The sequence below is a fragment of the Fusarium proliferatum genome (genome assembly GCF_900067095.1).
Source record: "Fusarium proliferatum ET1 genome assembly, contig: FPRO_scaffold007, whole genome shotgun sequence".
Lineage (NCBI taxonomy): Eukaryota > Fungi > Ascomycota > Sordariomycetes > Hypocreales > Nectriaceae > Fusarium > Fusarium proliferatum.
Window position 1 is genome coordinate 2,469,713 of NW_022194796.1, and position 18,241 is coordinate 2,487,953.

General features: G+C 47.2%; 6 protein-coding genes across 6 annotated transcripts; 3 read left to right on the plus strand and 3 right to left on the minus strand.

Annotated features, from left to right (window-relative positions):
• Positions 1-668: 668 nt before the first annotated feature.
• Positions 669-2,550, plus strand: FPRO_07323 (uncharacterized protein; the record flags this gene model as incomplete). The annotated part of the gene is made up of 2 exons (XM_031218499.1): positions 669-754; positions 804-2,550. 2 exons carry the CDS (start codon positions 669-671, stop codon positions 2,548-2,550), a joined length of 1,833 nt encoding a protein of 610 aa, XP_031084351.1.
• A 736-nt stretch (positions 2,551-3,286) lies between these two features.
• Positions 3,287-4,399, minus strand: FPRO_07322 (uncharacterized protein; the record flags this gene model as incomplete). Its single annotated transcript, XM_031218500.1, has 1 exon — positions 3,287-4,399. The coding sequence occupies one exon, from the start codon at positions 4,397-4,399 to the stop codon at positions 3,287-3,289; it is 1,113 nt and encodes a 370-aa protein (XP_031084352.1).
• Positions 4,400-5,104: 705 nt separating this feature from the next.
• Positions 5,105-5,621, plus strand: FPRO_07321 (uncharacterized protein; the record flags this gene model as incomplete). The annotated part of the gene is made up of 3 exons (XM_031218501.1): positions 5,105-5,143; positions 5,273-5,508; positions 5,543-5,621. The coding sequence occupies 3 exons, from the start codon at positions 5,105-5,107 to the stop codon at positions 5,619-5,621; spliced, it is 354 nt and encodes a 117-aa protein (XP_031084353.1).
• Positions 5,622-6,204: 583 nt separating this feature from the next.
• On the minus strand, positions 6,205-9,605 carry FPRO_07320 (uncharacterized protein; the record flags this gene model as incomplete). The annotated part of the gene is made up of 2 exons (XM_031218502.1): positions 6,205-9,259; positions 9,331-9,605. The coding sequence occupies 2 exons, from the start codon at positions 9,603-9,605 to the stop codon at positions 6,205-6,207; spliced, it is 3,330 nt and encodes a 1,109-aa protein (XP_031084354.1).
• A 1,410-nt stretch (positions 9,606-11,015) lies between these two features.
• On the minus strand, positions 11,016-13,173 carry FPRO_07319 (uncharacterized protein; the record flags this gene model as incomplete). The annotated part of the gene is made up of 3 exons (XM_031218503.1): positions 11,016-11,960; positions 12,012-12,090; positions 12,143-13,173. The coding sequence occupies 3 exons, from the start codon at positions 13,171-13,173 to the stop codon at positions 11,016-11,018; spliced, it is 2,055 nt and encodes a 684-aa protein (XP_031084355.1).
• Positions 13,174-14,160: 987 nt separating this feature from the next.
• Positions 14,161-17,694, plus strand: FPRO_07318 (uncharacterized protein; the record flags this gene model as incomplete). Its single annotated transcript, XM_031218505.1, has 1 exon — positions 14,161-17,694. One exon carries the CDS (start codon positions 14,161-14,163, stop codon positions 17,692-17,694), a length of 3,534 nt encoding a protein of 1,177 aa, XP_031084356.1.
• Between the last annotated feature and the right edge of the window lie 547 nt (positions 17,695-18,241).

Below are 18,241 nucleotides of genomic sequence, written 5' to 3' on the forward strand. Positions count from 1 at the left end.
TTTTTGCGGTGAGAGAAGTCCGATGCTTTGACATCTACATCATAGTAAATTACTTCCTATAGCAACGTACCTTTTTGATGTCGATCAGCGCACAGTTGATGACCAGGGTTTCTGTGGGTGGCTAAGCCCAAGGACAGTCCGACCACTCTCGATTGTTGGTAGCTCGCGTATAGACGTAGCTATCGAATGGAATAAAATGACGGTGGGATTGCCGGCAAGACTTCCATCTGTTGGTGCTCTTGCGTCTATAAATAGTGCAGAAGTGCAAACTTTGACTCCTCTGATTGGTTGCCTGATTCTGTTCGGTTGGCCGCATGAATTGGCCCAACACACCTGGAAACATCATGTCGGCGAATGACTCATTATTCTGCTGTGCTGAGTGCGGGGAAAGTAGTAGGGCTGGGCTTTTATCATGCGTTCAGTTCCCATATCCTCAAACTAAATCCTCGCCATTAAAGAACATCAGTGCAACCGAGACCGCATTACAAAGCTTTTCAACCTAACAATATCTGCACCATAAAACTTCTTTAACGGTCCGATAAAGAGTACCAAGAATAGTGTAACAGTAAACCAAGCCTTCCTCCCAAATCGTCCTTGGGCATACGCATTTTGTGTGTTCATATTTAGCTCCATCCGATCCAATCCACGCTTACTTCGCAGCTTCTAAAATGGCATCTCATGGAGTTCAGTTCCACCACTATATCCCTCGCTTCATCTTAAAGCAATTTGCACACGCAAATACAAAACTAAAAGGGTAGGAGTCTCCTTGACGAGATCCGTCACAATCGCTCATAGAAATCTAGAGGCAGATTTGATGGACTTTTACATGTATTCGACGTGCCTAGTCGACAATTTTGCCTTGGGGAAGTTGGCAAGACTTGTGGTGAACAAAACCTCTACTACAACAATGACGGCAATAATCCGATGAAAATAGAACATCTCTTCAGCAAGTTGGAGTCTAAAACTAGCACCACTTTCGCCAAAATCAGATCGGCTGTGACCGAAGGTCTCGACCACATCGACATCCTTGAGAAGGATATTCACATCCTCTTCAAGTTCATGAACATTTCCATGAGGCGTTCCAAGCAGTACAGAGACGAGCTCAATAATCCTCACCGCGAGAACGACTTCATGTTTCAACGCCTGCTTGAAGCCTCGACAGAGAGTGGCCGATCAGGAGAGCCGGCTCAATTTTGGCTTGAGCACCTGCTCTACCTTCTGGAAACTGACCATGAGGACCTCCTCAAAGATGCTGCAAAAACCGACAATATGGGGCCGGAAGACACGTACAAACATTTCGTGGAGAACTACGCTCTACAGATTTGGAGAGCAGCCGATGGTTACGAGTTCTTCCTCAACGAAAGACTAATTGATTTTGAAGGCGATACTCAATCCGTGCTTGGAACAGAAGTAAAAGGAACGCGGATGCAACTCATATGGATGACTACGGAAGATGTGATCCATCTAATACTTCCAATTAGCCCGGAAGTGGCTGTTGTCTTTTGTGATGAGTCACGATGCTGGGAGTCCCCTTTCGCTGACATCATGCATCGCCTCAAAAAGCCGTACCCTCAGAATAGCCTGTTGTCAAAGGCACCACACAAGGATATCACCGATGTCTCTGTACCAAGTACGAAGAGAGGCGAGAAGCTCTGGCCGACAACAGTGGCGTGGCGGGTAAATATTGGTACCCTGACTCGACCACATCATCGGATCATTGCGTCATACTCTCTCAGTCATGCTAAGTCAGTTATCATTGTCCGAAACAGAGCACGATTCGAGAGAGCAAGAAGAGAATTGGAGACGTTCAATGCGGAGAGAATGGAGTGGTGGCAGAGCAATGGTATTCGGTCTGGGTACCCTGATGGCGGGCGACAGTGCACAAATCCAACAACGGACCAAATGGACAGGGTAGTAGATGAACACATGGCTGCGCTCGATGAAGTTCTCAAAATCATCGAGAAAAATGACGACAGACTACAGAGGACGAAGGAAAACGCGCTTAAGTCATGGCTAGCAATCGGCACGTGCGAGGCTATTAGGATTTCTTCATCGACATTGGATGACAGGTCTTCTTATTTTTACATCATGCACCCGGCTCTTAAATCAGCCTTTGAAGCAGCCTACCCACCAAAACATCCAGAACATAGGGATCTTGTTACTATCGACTTTGGCGAATTCTTTGATCATGCCATAGGCGATGAGACATTTGCTCAACTGTCTGTCGAGATCGAAAAGAAGATCAGGGAATTGGTCCACTCAAACACCTTTCGGTCTCACTTTGAAACCTTCAGGGAGTCCTACTTACCCACTGCACATGCCTTGTTCGAAGAACACAATAGTGATCTCAGCGAACGGTCTGTTACCCAGGAAGATATGTTTAATTCTCCGTCTTTTCGTTCGGTTTACAGGGCAGCCCAGGGTTTTGATGTCCTTAAGTGGATGTTCGAGGAGCGGCAAGATATCTTAGCAACTTTCATAAACAAGATTGCGGTGCCTATGGAAGCCATGCAGCCCCGAGTTGTTCGGATGCGTGCAAGGCGAGAATAATCTCAAGCAGGGATTGAACTGATATTAAACGTAACAACGGGTTTATAATATAAAGCACTTATGATAACAGTCATATTTTCTGACTTTCTCGTTTATGAAGAGGTTCAATTGACTCAAAAAGAACGATTTTACCCGTCAATACTATCTATAGACAAGCTGTGAGCGGCCAATCTCAGATAGCGCGTGGGAAATGACCGGTGTTCCTGCAAAACTTCTGCTGATGTGGAAGCGAGCCGTGCGGACGAGGCGATCAAACGCATGACCAGCAGTTTTGCGTTGCTCACCGTTCTCAGGATAAAGACCGAATCTTATGGCAAGGCTAAGACCTATTTGGGATGTTGACATTAGGTTTCCTTCTGCTGTGATGTACCTTCGCTGATATAGGGCCTTTAGTAGTTGCCTGTCTTGGGCGAACTTGGTAGATAGGTCTCACTTTCCAAGAACAGAGCACAGCTTGGATAAGACCAGGGTGAAGTGCACAAGGTACGCATTCGCGAGGAGAATGTTGTCAGTTCGTCCGTTTCCAGGATCCTCAGGCAGTGCGCTGGGATTCGTCTTCCCCTCTTTCAGAACATCGCTACTCTGCCCGCAACTGCCTTATCCTGACCTGCAATAAATTATATCTTTAGGATAGAGTTGAGAGTTTGTAATATGAACTATTCTTTACTGTGTATTGATTATCAGATTTACGCAGTGTTAGCTATTTTACCATAGTAAAAGCAATATATAAACACAACTAGCTCTTTTGCCACGTATTGATAATTATCTGCCACTCGCCCTGCTTAATGGCCTGTTCTTTCATCCTCTCCTCCCACGTCTTAAGACAAGAAACCCATGCGTTAATGAACCGAGCTTTTTGGCAATCTTCAGCGTTCAAGCAGTCATCTCTTGCCCTTGCATCGAGTGACACTACTTGATCCCTCATCTCGATTGACAAATCTCTGAGATATTGCGCTGTACTGCCTCTATTCAGCAATGCTGAATGTGCGGTGATCAACTCGACATATTGTACCTGGATGGCAGCTTGGACCTGGTCTAGTTCTTCATGCCACTTGTACATCTCATCCGTAGGACGCAACTCAGAAACCTGGTTACCTTTGAGGACTTCTCTGTATGCACAATTGCGCGCGCTTTGGTCGTCCACATACTCAAGTGAACTCGCCACAGCTTGCTGTACCAAGAACCGCTCTAATATTGCTGCTGCCTCGAACCCGACGTTCCCACCGTCCATGAACTCGCCTCCCACTGAAAGAGGAACCGCGTTCTCCATGGTTGCCTCGGTCACGTTCGCAGCGGCATCGCCAGGGCCGAGGGCAGCAGAAAGTGAATCCATCTGAGCTTCGGCGCCATGGAGGAAGCCGTCGGCGAAATTGCTGGGGTCTGTCGTAGCTGAGTCTGCTATTTCCCCAAGACCATGTGGTGGATCGAAGACTACCCCTTGCGCTGATGCTCCCTCGACTCCCATGGCTGCGATGTCGCTCAGCAGCACTGATGTACCGAAGCCAACACCAGCCGTTAATACATTGATAACGATAGGTATGACACGATCTCGTAGATTGCAGTCATACGGCGTGATTTTATGTTTCTTGATGATGCGATTGATCACGTCGAGTTTTAAGCAAGCCACCCAAAGCTGTCTGAAGCCGACAATGGACGTGATGGTCGACAGTCCCATGGTCGGGAGCCAGAGGATGACACCCATGCCAATCTTGGTAGAGTAGCCGTATATTTGGCGGTTCTTGATCACTTCCCGCTCTCGAATGTCGCTTACTCTCTGGGCTGCAACCAGTGCCTCGAGTTTCGTCTCATATTCGAGGCAGTTGAAGTAAATTGATTCTTTAAATTTCATTTCTTCTTTCTTGTTTTCAGTCAGTGACTTTCTTGTTGATTGCTGTCAAAACTCACATCTTTATATTCTGGCCCCCTGCTTTCAGCTTTCAGCCTTGCGGGGTCTTGGGGGTCTGATCGCCGTTCGCATCACGCCATGGCGCTGTGGGTTGGGGCTAGACCGGGTCTTAGGGTCTCAGCTCAGGCAGTGCAACAGAGATTCCTCAAAATTCCACCATACCAGGCACAATCCTCAATCCTGGGCCCCATAGGGCGTAGACCAATCGATTATCCACTTCCCGCCGGGGAACGGAGACGGCGGAGAGCTATGAAATGTCTATCCTGTCAAAAGTTGACCCTTTCGTGCAAGCTCCAGCTGCGGAGAAAGTTCTCTCTTCTTCCTCATCATGGCAGCCTGCTGGTGCCGGTTTCAGACCAATGATAACACTACTGCAATAAGTGTTACACATAGTGTACTAAACAACCTAGCCTGGGTGCAGGGCGAGGCCTTTCCAATTAGGAAAGGTAGCATACCTCACCAGCAAGCCTTCAGCCCTTTATCCCTTCTATGTCTCGTTTTATGATTGTTTTGGGAACTGGATTATGTTTCAGCTCCGTCTTATAACGGAGCTTTCCTTATGGTTTTGTGGTTTAGCAGGAAAGCATACTTTGCGCCTTGTTAATGGATTCCTGGCAAAGTCGACTTGCACCAGTTGAGTTACTAATCATGCCTTATGATGCAGTGCGCAGGCTGAAAGCAACCTGGGTAAGCTCCCTGATATTGTGCAAAAGTGGCCATACAAAAATGCCCAAAAGCGTCAGGACCCTTCCATGGAGCCTTAAGGGAACTGGTTTTTGTTAAATTACCTAGCTCTTCTGGCTGTGATGTTACCAGAATGATGGGCATCATCTGTTAGATCAGCTATCTCGTCTTCTCCGCCGACAAAATGCCCCGTACTCCGCCCTGTGGTGTGGATCTATAGTACTCTGCGTCATGATTGCTATTTGCATCGCTCTCAGCGCAGAATTTGGGCCATCACATAACGACAGCGAGGCTAGCGCGAGAGGCGCCGTTGCCTCTGTCCTCCTCTATTCGATAAGCTATGCTATCTTCTTTAACGCCATGGTTTGGTTAGTCTTCAGAACTATTCCCTTTCCTCTTCAGGACTAAGGGTATGGATCTCGCTGTGGCGACCAAGGCCATCGTGACCATCGTTGCCATCGTTGCCATCGTTTTGTTATAAATCGTACTGTCGGCTATTATTAATGTCAGTTGTCGGTACATCCATGCACCTGAGATTCCCAAATATGCGAGACAACTGACTTTATATATAGATACTATTCACTCTTCATTGTCATGTCTCGTTGAGATGTCATAAGCTTTAACTATCAGTCAATTCACTCTTCATCACATCCAACGCTGGTGCTGCCTTGTTCTTCTTTTTCTTTCTTCCCGAGACAGCGAGTGCTTTCGATCATGTATTCGAAGACCTTGACTAAATTGAACTAGTCTCTTTAAAGCCTCGAAGAGATGGCGGCTTTGTTCGGCGATGACGTTGTTGTTCCGACTTCTCAAGCTAAAGCGAAGCCTGGCGATACTGCCGAGATCGATCTGATAGAGCATGGAGTATCCAGAATACAAAATCACTTTGGCGCTTCTCAGCTTGGAGCTCTGATGAGGAAGAAAAGGATGGACCTGGGACAGAAATCTACGTCAAAATCTATATAAGAATTTGAATCATAATTATACATAAGATACTGATACAAAGTAAACGATAATCTATTTTGATTTATTAATTCTTTTCCTAAATCTTAAGTTCCTTGTTATCACCCGATATCAAATAAAATAGGCCTCGAAAAGTCCAGTCCCGCATCTTTGAACTCATCAACTACATAATTGTAAGCCCTAGAAGCATTGATTGGGCTCAGCTCATCGGCAGAGCACTTGAGTATTTCTTGCCAGGTATTTCCATGTTCAAGCCTCGCATTTCCACTCAACCCCATCTGCACCCAATGTTTAATTTGGCTATGAAGACACCTATCAGGAGCGTAGAAGTTCATGGTGGACATAGACTTGTCGGGGGATTCCTCGTATATGTCTGCAACGAGTACTACATCGAATCGAGAGCTGATATCTTTTGGTACGTAAACGGGGGAAATGCTTGGTGAATGCTTCTGCAACTCGGCATTCATTAATTGGTGGGTTGCAACAAGATTCACAGCAATGAGGGCGTAGTGGGTATGAGTTTTGAAAAGGGAATCAACCCGCTTCTTGTGACTGAGAAAAGTTCGGAACTGAAGTAAAAGAATATGCTGCCAGTCTTCGTCATAAAAATAGTCGCTCAGCTCTGTCGAGGCATAAAACGCAACAGGATTATAAAACATGGCCAAGTTAGCCAAACAATTTGAAATGTACCAACAGTGCAGAGCGAGAATAGCGCGTCTAACAGCGACCCGATAGCGTCTCTTTCTCCTAGCAATATAGTGTAAATGGCGGAGAATATATTGTAGTATCTCGCAACCATGTTTGAAAGTCGTGTGACGGTGACACCCAAGGGACATTGCGCGAAGGATGGGTGGAATAGCATTCAGAAGTATCGACTCAGGATATCCCTCAATTAATCTCCTCAAGCCGACGATTGAATGCTCATTGCGTCTTTCCAACAACATGACCGAAGTAACAGCTTCTATCATATAATGTTCAAGGGAGTTCAAGGTTGACGGTGCGTATGCAAGAGGAGTGCAGTACTTGCCACCGCTGAATAAACCAGATGACTGCCATGCTTTCAGAGCATTTATAAGGCCGTCTCGGTCTGAGTCTTCTCTAGATATCCGATCGTCGCAAGACATACCAACGGCCATCTCCAAGTAGCCATCATAATTGATATTTTGCCTGCACGATAGGAGCCTTATATCGATTGAATCAATATGATGGTGGTCCCTGAGATAGATGAACCGTGCTCTGATCAAATGGGCAGCAAATAGCCTGGAAACTTGCTGACTTTTGGAAGCGCCACAGAATTCAAGGCACTCACGACCAAGCACTGTATCCATGAGAAAGTCAAAAGCAGTCCTATGGATAAAATCGACTTTTGTGAAGTTGTATTCCAGCAGGCGGCGATCTCCGCAAACATAATCGGATGTATCGTTGGTTCTGGTCACCCCAAGGAGGCCACGGCAAGCCCATTGCAAGTCGCCCTCAGCTCTTGAACACCTCGCAAGAAGCTCCTCGGTTGTTATGAGGCGACCTGCGCTCAATATATCTGCCATTGACATGTCTTGGGCAGCCGCTGCCATGACTAATAATGAAGACATCCTCGCAGCGTCTGTGTTTGGGCGGCTGAAGGGATTCATGTGCGGCAAATAATCCTTGACTTCACGAGCTGTAATAGCAAGATTGAAGTAGAGCGAAGCAGTCCTTCGAATGCTGCGTAGGTGGACGTCATCTCCAATTCTTCCCCAAATGTCAGTGTATAGAGTAGAGAGCTCCGAGGGAGTCTGTTCAATGCGCTCTTGCAGCATTTTGATGGATACATTGCCTTGGCGGATGGCCCGATTCAAGCTGTCTACTACAAGGGCGGCCCACAAGAACACGCCCTCAGCCTTCTTCACAATCTCGTGTGACAGATGATCTCGACCGAACCTCCCAAGTACACAAATATCAAGCCGTGCCTTGACAAAAAGAGTAATGTCGCAATCATTCAATTGATGGATTCTCAGTCGAGATTGCCCACTGAAAAAGGAGCAAAATGCATTTTCTTCTCTGCTGGATGCACATAACTTGATTTTATCGACTTTGAGCAATTTGTGGATGACTTCAGCGCTTGTCCACTCTGGCCAAGGTAGATGCTGTAGCTCCTCAGCCTCGTCCAGGCCATCGACGAAGATGCAGAATGCTGACGAAGAGGATTCTAGTACCCATAACAGGGCCGCTGACAGTTCTTCGAGACTCCAATCTAAGTAGCTTCTCTTGTGCCGCACGGAAGATTGGGCTTCACACAACCTTCGACAAAGACCAGGTCTGCCATCCAAGACTTGATAAAGGAGTGATAAAACTATTCCTTCGACGTTCCGCTGCAATTTCTGTCCGGGTTTCCAGAAGAAGTGTGTTAGAACCTGGAAATCAGAACGCCAAACCTTTAGATGCTCGACTGTTGAACGGCTGAAAGCAAGAAATTTCATTAGAAGGCTTTTGCCCGAGGCTGGCTTGCCACTGACCCAGAAGACGTTCGAGTCTGATTCTAGCCAGTATGCAAAATTGTCAAAGCGTGGATTGTCGGTGCTCTTGGCCTCACAATCCTGGTTATGTTCAGAGAGTTGGCTAGTCATGTCTGTCAGACAGGATTCGGACGACGAGTCTCCATCTGACTGCCGCCAGGCATGTGGATCGAATATCCAATTGAAAGTCCCAGGATACTCATTTGATATCTTGTTCTTCCGGCTGTTCATTTCTGGAAACCTTAGACTCGAAAGAAGTTGTTCATATTGTTTCTCGAAACCCTTGTCCTGCTCGCGATCCAGCAGTTCCCGACGAAGTTGATCGATCGTCTGAGACATACTCTGGCAGATTTTGTTCTCCGCTGACTTTGCACGATCTTCAACCACAGTTCTTGTAGTCGCATGCTCATCTGCAACTCGATTACCAATGCCCTTAGAGAAAGCTGCGAACAGGTCTGCAACGTTCGTGGAGTCGTGTGCAAGTTCTGAGATGATGGATTGCAAAGACACTTGAAGAAGCTGATATGATTCCAAGGAGGCGATCTCAGCAGCTTGAGATTGACTGCACACACGATCCAGCAGGAGACCGTGCAGGAGTTGTTCATATCGATGTAGGTTCTCCTCAGCATCCTGGAGTTCCTTTCCACGCCATAACGCTAAAGTGCTTTCTTGAAAATTGCAATTTTTTCACGAAAGCCTTTTTTCGATCGCTCATCAACATGTAGCTTGGCAAACTGCTCTTGCAGCTCATCCACGCAGTCATGGACCTTGTTGCCAACATCAACGATCTTCTGCTGCTCGTTGCTCAGTGGCCGCATTCGCGCGGCAGTTTGATTCATCTCGCAGAAAGAAGCCTTTGCGTTCTTGAAATATGAGTCCAGTTTGGGTTCAGGAGCTCGGCCATCGCGAATGTTCCGATAGACGTGGATGGCGTCCTTAGCGAAGGTGATGATCTGCATTGTATTGCAGAGAATGCCCACTCTGAGGAGGGCAGCTTCAGCTCCAGACATTGCAGCGAATTACGCTTCTGTATTGAACTAAATGGGAGGAAAACGACTCAAGTAAGAAGAGTTCAGCTGAGAGGAAATGCGGGGTTTGCATGAAAGATGAGGCTGCAGAATCAGGCTGGGCAAGGGACAAATGTTGTTGGTTGATAGCTCTTAATAGCATATATTACATCCTCGTTTCTATGATATGTTTATTTATATGGGACGATTAGTAGAACTGTGTCTTGTAATAAGCACGTGGAGTACACCAAGCATTGGACACTAATAAGGCCAACTCCGAAGTATTTACGCCAGAATCGCCTTTCACTACAAACGACGCCTACCGGCTTTATCCATAGGTTAACAGTAAATAATAACATATAATCATCCAATATATGTAATTGAAAGTTTTGAGCCAACAGCTATTGATTATGCCTTGCTTAGCCTGATTCCGCCGCCTCATTTGCAACCCCCGCATCCCTTCGCCCAAGCTCCCGAACAGTTGCTAATCTGACGGCTTCTTGGTTATCCTTATTCTTGTGCACTTGGCCAATCTGGGAATACCATGACTACTACCCAGCGTGACTTCGGAGCAGCGATGCTTGATTTTAAAGACAAGCTCAAAGGCCACAGTTTCTACGATTAACTCCTCAATTAGGAATGGCGATGCTCGCAAGTAGCCCGATCAAGCACACTCATCAGTCCTTGAATGGTACCCTTGCGGTGTTTGCCTTTTTCTCATACCTTGGTAGCAACATTTCCGCCCAGGCTATCCCCCATTCACTAATATTTCAGTTAGCCTCTATATCCCTATTCCTAAAGACAATGCTGTGCCAACTAGACCTGCGACATTTGGGAGGCGATTTCGATGTCTCTATAACCATTTTGCAAATGTTCCTAGAGAGCGTAGACGTTGTTAAAGCCAGTATCTATGGGTCAGAAGAGATCGAGCTTACACAAAGCCTCAAGCTGATCAATGAACTCATGAGACGAAGGGGTGACTGTGAAGAGTATCATATCCTGTTAACTAGACGTGCTAAAAGCGACATCTCTGGGGGTTTGGACTCCAAGACAACAGATATACAGTTTGGCAAGGATAATTGTGGTGGTGTGCGGTCTTTCGTTAATTACACCATGGGAGGATGGTTCAAAGACAGAGGTCTCGTTCCAGACGTTCAAACCCAGCTTCAGGGATGGGCCATAACGATGCCAGTATATGGGCACATCTCCCCAGTACTTAGCTTTATGATACACTTCCCTTCTTAGATTATAGTGAGTACAACAACTTATTACATACTTTTTAAGGAAGTAATAGGTCTTTCTTTGAGTCTTATATAAACCTACATTAAATGAGTTCTTTATATATAACAAGAGGTATACAATTAACGTAGATACTATAAATGATGCAACTATATTTTAGTCATGAAATTTATGCTAAGGGCGATGAATGAAGTCTGTAGAGGGATTAGTTATCTCTGGGTTGCGACCCCAGACAAAGCCTAATCTCTGGAACCCATCACCGTCATACTGTGTCCAAAATCCTCTTAGAAAATATCCTCCAGGCGCCATAGCGAAACTTTGAGCAGAGCTTCCAGGGCTTCCCGCATCGGCCGCTTGGATCGTGGACTTCTGGGCGTCAGAGCCAACTAAATCTAAGGTCGAAGGTCGGCGGTTTACCGCAGATGAGCAAGCTATGACCCAACCCATGTCTTCACTTGACAGGCTCTCTGTACACCTCATGATTAATGATGTGCAATCTCCATGTTGCACCATTTTCTTCGAGACATAGTAAACCTTGAGTCCGCAGATATATGTCGCCCTCATGAAAACCTCGACTTTCACGACATACTTATCCTCTGGCCCTATGTGATCTAGAGTACACTCGAACCTGTCCGACCCATCCTTATCCCACGGTTTCAAACCACTGAAATGGTATGATATGCGACAGTCAGACCATTTATCTGAATTTCTTGCAGCCCATTCTCTGATGTAACGAGGCATTATCCCACGTTGTCCTTGAGGGCATAGGCCTTCTCGACGCCACCAAGCGAACGAGTTTATTTCCGGTGGTTTGTTCTTGAGCTGGGAAATCTCTGCCTTTGCCTCATCCAGGCTCTTAGAAGTCGCATTCTTAGTCTCCTCGGCTTGAGTGAGCTTCAGCGTAAGTTGGGTGATCTGAGTGTTTGCTTCCTCGAGACTCTTCAGAATGGCGTTTTTTGTCTCCTCTGATTGAGCCAGTTTCAACTGAAGTTCCTTTTCACTGAGTTGCTCCGACAGACCTGGTTTGTCTCCAAGTTCAGGATGGATAGGAAGCCCTTTGAACAGTGTTTCAACTAGGCTTTGAGTACTAGCGGCCTCGATTGCAATGTCCTTGCGAAACTGTCTTCAGATCAGTATGAAAAAAGCAACGCATTGACTGCTAAAACTAACCGGAAGCCTCGCACGCCATAGTTCGGGCTCCGTGATCTCCTCTCTCTGCACGGAGTCGATTGAAACAGGGCTCTTATCACTTAGGTAGCGGTCAGTATGAAATCAACATAGTGGGGATCAAGAAGCCCTACAGTAGTTCAATTTTGGCTGCAATCTTGCCCATCTCGGCACGCAGTGACTTCCGAGCCTCTATGAGAGATTTTAGCGCCAGTGCAATTCGATCATCGCTCTTGGCCTCCTCGTATCTATCCTGATGACGAATAGCATCATTGAGAATGAGTAAGTTGCCCTTGTATTCGATGTACATATCAAGCAGCTCGGAAGTGTATCTCTGAACACCCTCGTACCGTCTCACAACGATGGGTGTATCAAGTCCTCGAGACCAAACAACAAAATTCGGCACCGTGTCGTATCTTGTCAAGATGGCCCAAGTTCGCTGGGGACACTGGGCGACATTGTCCGCAAACGCGCTCGAGACGCGAATGAGGGAGTCAATAGTCCACTCTTCACTGGGCGGTTTGATGATGCCACCACCGGACCAGTTGACAGTGACGGTGACTTCAGATTGCCGGAGGGCTTCGCCAAGAACAGCATTTGACGATGGGGACCACTCCGACTGCGTTCCATTGAACTGGCTTCGGAGTGCGTTCTTGACCTCTGATTTCTTTGAGGCATCGATGGTTTTGATGCTTATAATTCCATGCAAGTCACCTCCTTCAATAAAACCGGAAATGAAGGTATTTCCATAAATCTCATGGAATTGATCACTCGTCATGTCTTGGACCGCAATCTCCTTGAAGGATAAGTTCTCTCGGAGATTGCGCGTCTGGTTGACGACCTTGACGGAGATTACAGCGTTGAGATCACTCTCGGCAAACTTAATCTCATCAATATTATTACCGCCGCCGGAGACACTCACGGAGCCCGTCCGGATGGATGATCCCGCCGAAATGTTCATAGCTTGAACGACATCAGACATTTTCTCAACGAATCGTGCAGAGTAGGAGACAGTCTGAGACTGAGCGTTCCCGCCTTTGGAATCAACCAAGGAGGAATTACTGATATCTACTGCATTTCCGAGGCAGGGCGTTTGCAGGAAGGAGTTGTAGCCTTGTCCCAGGCGCATAGAATCATTAAAGGGGGCCAGGAGAAGAGAAGACATTCTGGCTATGAGTGAATAGGGACCTTCCTTTGGCGGTTTCAATAAGTGAGCAATACGAAAGGGAAGTAAAGACGATGATGTGTTCTGATCTGGTGCGGCGCTTTCGAAGATAAGAGTAGTGTACCTTCTTATGTACAACAAGTATCTCGAGCCACACCATCCAGGGTTTCATTTAAAGCCTGTCTGCTATCTCAGTCGTATCATCTGTATCCTGCAACTGGGTCGATAGTTTACGGGTCCGATTCAAGCCTTGCTGCACCGCCAGGATCTCGCATCCACCCAAATGTCAGCACCAGTTCTAAGAGCGCCTCAACTGAATTCCAAAAGGTTCCTTGCCTCGTGTGACCCGAATCACCCGTCTAATATTCCTGGGGTGAACTAAACCATCGCCCAATCATGGGCTAAAGCTTTCTTTGCAGGGAATATCAGCTTGAGATGGAAGAGTACTAAACCTCAGAAGTGAAGACCGCGCCACGCATATTTACGCACTAGCAGTGTCGGGTAAATGGAATGTGACGTAGCCGAGACCTCATGACCTGATAACAGTGAATTATTGATAGGATAAAGTTCTATATTTCTGTTTTGAGCATTTATTGTCGCTAGCGGGTGAGACTATTGTTTCCACTCTGTGGCGTATGTGATGTGATAGGGGCTTTCCAGATCTCATTAGCTAGAATTCCTTAGCGCTAAAATATGTGATCATATGGACACGGATCCTGAAAGAGGGTGTGATACTTTGTGGCGCGTAATGTGGACCAGGGCTGAACAATAGGTACTGTTGTAAATTCATCCCGTGAACTGCGCTGTGATGTGATGTTCTTCGCTAGGCGACCTTCCTTTCCCAATCTTTGTTGCTCACAGGTCTTAATAGCCTCATTTCTCATTATGATCTTTCAGCCTAGTATCTTATTTTTGCCTTCATTTCAAAGCTGAAGGATTCTACTCTGAAACATACCTTTCCCAAACCTCCTGTTTATATCTTAAACCATGCCAGGACTGTCGGCAGACCAGCTCGAGAAGCTTCGCGGTCGCCGGTTGCCTGTTCTGAGATTCGGCGATAAACCCTCGGAGAACCCAGAGACTGATAGGGATCCAGAAGATAGAAAATCTGCCGGTGGCGAACCCTCAGCCGCATCTGAGGAAACAGCTTCGCCTCCTGCTCCAGAAAGGCCACAAATTCCAAGAAAGTTTAAAATCCAGAGTCACACCGAAGGCTCAGAGTTTACTTCACTGGTTACGTTCAATAATCCATGGACAAGTGCCTCTGAATGGTCCTCCAAGACATTGGCCGACCTTCGCAAGATGCTTGTTCCTCACGTAAAGGCTGAATATGCCTTCTGCATGGAAGACAAGTCGACTGTGCCTCAAGACATGCCTCTGGTAGACTACCTCGAAGACACTGCTCCAGGAAAGCCAGATAATGGTGTGGATGGCGAAGAAGAATCGAGCACAAAGTCGGAGTCGTCTTCGGAAAGGCGTCCAGGTCATAACATCATCTACCTGAAAGAGGAATCTAAACCAGAGGCTGCCAAGATGACTTCTGTCGACGCCTTGAAGAAGTCCTTTTTGATTAAATTTGTTGACAAAAGCAACGAGAATCCAACCCGCTCCCTTCAGTCTTCAGAGCTTCCTGGAGACATGAAAAGAGCCCAGCTCGGGTCTTTGCGTCCATATGTTAACATGTCAAGCGATCACTCACGTCATGAGTTCTGTCTCAGTGACGGCACGGGTGTGAGCGATTCAATGACATTGAGGACATATATCTCCAAAGGCGAGGTGCCGAGTGACATCGAGTCAGATCTTCCAATTCTTACCGTCTACTTCCAAAAGGGTGGACGCAAAAGTATTTTCGCTGAAGCGTCTGACGAGATGAAAGATCTGGGCAAGATCGACACAAAGACTGATTTGAAGTTTGGAGGTGGCAATGAAAAACCAGTGACTGCTGCGGAAATGGCAGGCAAAGCTGCTGACACTTCAAACCTGGTCTTTAACGAGACCTTTCTGCAATCTCTAGCTTCGGTCAAGGCAAGCAAGTATTTGACTCCTGCAGAGTTAGATGAGATGCAGTGGGATACCGTCTTGGGGAACTGTAACGTCATGTACGGGTGGAAATTCGATCTGAACTCCATGGCGGTAAAACCAGCGCCCCAGCCCGCTTTCAAGTTGAGGAAGGGTCTGAATCTGGACCTCAATTCCAACCCTGTACCATCTTCACAGATCATTATACCCGCAAATCATGTGGAGAGTGCAGGGAATGGATCTCAGGTTGAGCGTAACGAGGGTGCTCAAGGTGCCCAAGGTGAGGAAGGTGATGGCGGCGATGTCCGTGAGGACGGCCAGACCCAAGATACTCCCAGAGAAGGGGGCGTCGAGGGAGGACAACCCGCCAAGCCACCAGCAACTGTCACAGTCTCCCGGAGAAAGAAGCCTGAGGCTCTTCCGAACTTTGCTGTAGTCGATGATTCAAAGATTGAGATCACTCTTGTCAGCTCCAGATTGGAAGAATCTATGGCCAAGAACAACTTTAGTGCCTCATCATTTGAAGTCGGTGGGTCTGCCAATATCAAAGGTGTAGATCTCGGCGGATCAGGAGGAAGGTCTGAACGTACAGAGCGTGGCGAGGGCAAGAGAGACACCAGCAGCGAGACTTTGATGATTGGCAATTATCGATTCCCTCGTGCTTCAATCTTTCTCAGAGCAGAGGATCTTGAACCCACTGAGGGTCTCGCAGCTGCGATCGAGAGAGTCCGACTTACAAAGTCGCTAGATCAGCTGAAGGCCCTTTACGACAACTATGGCCATTTCTTCTGTGAAGAGGTTCTCATTGGCGGACGGCTGCAGACAACTCGAGCTACAAATATCACTGATAAGTACTCGGTAACCAGGGCTAAGAGTCAGTTCAAAGCTGAGGTAGGTGTTGCAATCTCCATCCCAAAGATTGCCTCAATCAATGCCAAGTATTCCAAGGAAAGTGGAAGCGATGAGGAGCATAGCCAGCAGGAAACACATTCCAGCGACGCTATTACTTTCGAGGCAACGGGCGGAAATACCATCCTCGCCACCAATCCCCCTCGATGGTCTGAATCCGTATTGGATCATCGCAACTGGCGTGTCATCCAGCGCAGTGGGCTTACTCCTTTGGGAGAAGCTCTAGGTCGATGCAGCGTGTTAGAGATGAGGCAAGCACGGGGATGGTTCGCACAGGCAGTACCATTCCTTTCCAAGTACATTGCCATCCCAGAGTCAAGGGTAGTTCCTGTTCGCTTCAAGCTAAACTCGAAGATACCGCAACTCAGCACTCATCAGCCAGATGACATTTTCAACCGTGATGTCTGTCACTACTTCGGCCATCAGTACGGAAAGTGCGTCAGCCCTATTCGGGTTGACCTCAGAGTCAGAGATATCGTCAAAGAGCAGATTCAGAGACAGAGTCGACAGAGTCCCTCCGGTAGGCAGCAACTATCAACACTGGACAAAATATCCATGTTGAACCCAATTGGACTTGCACTTCAAGCTCCCAAGCTTTTGGAAGGCGGCGCAGTCACTGGTGACATCTCAATGATCTACACTGAGACTGAGACTGAGACTATCCATGAGATTCCTCTTTTCTCTCCCGCGAGGACACAGGCCCCAGTTGCCCTCCACTACAACGAGTCCAACCTCACACAAGGGGTCACCCCAGACTCGAAGAGCCGATACAAAGAGACTGTTTGGAATATGGTTGTTCCCTATGGTGAATGGCTGAAAGACAATTCTTTGGTAATGCTCACATCTGCGGCTGGTGCTAGCCAGACATTCAAAGACGATTTGTGGTTAACGGTCTACCGCAATGCACAAGGCCAATTCATGCCAGCTATGACATCATCCGGCGATGCTTCATTCTGGCGTGTCAAGAGAGAAACCAAAGGCAGCGGACCTGAGATCAGCGAGGGCAACACCATCAAGCTGACGTGGCGATTCTCCGATCAGACCTCTGGGTTTAGGGACTTCTACGAAGATACCTTCGGGCGACGGACTTTCAACAAGCCTGAGAACGTTCTAAAAGACGAGCTTCATCTCAAACTTCCTTTCCCTGGATTCCAAAAGACGGAAGACAAGAATCGCGCCGCAGGAGAAAGCGCTGGTCTAGCCATGATTATGAGTGAGATCGAAACCGATGCCCCATTTCTTCAGGAAGTAAGCATTAGCTCCAGGAAGAAAGAAGGCCCTCAAAAGCGAACCTATAATTTGCACCCCACCAGTTTCCGAGTCGACCTGGTTGGCAATGATGGCTTAGGCGAACTGGAGGATTACATGACGGTCGGCTTGGATCAGTCTCTGTTCCAGAGCGTAAAGACCACCATTTCTGTGAGGGAGGAAATAATCAAACAAACCAACAGTCCTCAAGTTGGTCATGACGTGATGGACAGGATGGATCAACTTGGAAGCGCCTTGTTGGGTTCTGCATTCCCAAATTTCTCACCTCCCGCTAAGTCAATTATTTCCAAAGCAGCAGGGCTTTTCAAGGGTATACTGGGGTAACTCCTTCAAGGTGATTTTGAATCAGTTCAATTTCCCTGGCTTGCATTGTATCTCGATTGTCTTACTAGTAGTACTTCATATACAGTATGCTTGTTAAGGAACTATTGTATTACGGCTCAAATGGGAAGCAGAATGCCCAGTGCTCTGTCTCCCAAACTTCGATTGCCTCTCCACTCTCCCTATGCAGGGTCCAGTATTACATTACAACCTACGGAGGATGCCCCTTACAGGCGTAAATCGTAACCTCTTCGGGAATGGACATCACCTCACTCCCCACGATGAGTTTGTCAAAACCTACCATCTACAGGTAAATCAGAAGATAGGGTCTCTAAAACCGAGGTTCCGTTCATGTAAGGACGGGGTGTTTCTACATTGCCATATCTAGCCTAGGTGATTCCAATATCACATTTTGCACGGGGGCTAATAGCTGCATGGATACTGGACGTGGACAGCTGAACACCCCTGTCTATTGATCACACTCCACCATGAGTCTAGGAATGTCTCAGCTGAGGCTTCTTGCATGTTTGGGTAATTGTGGTGCTGCATC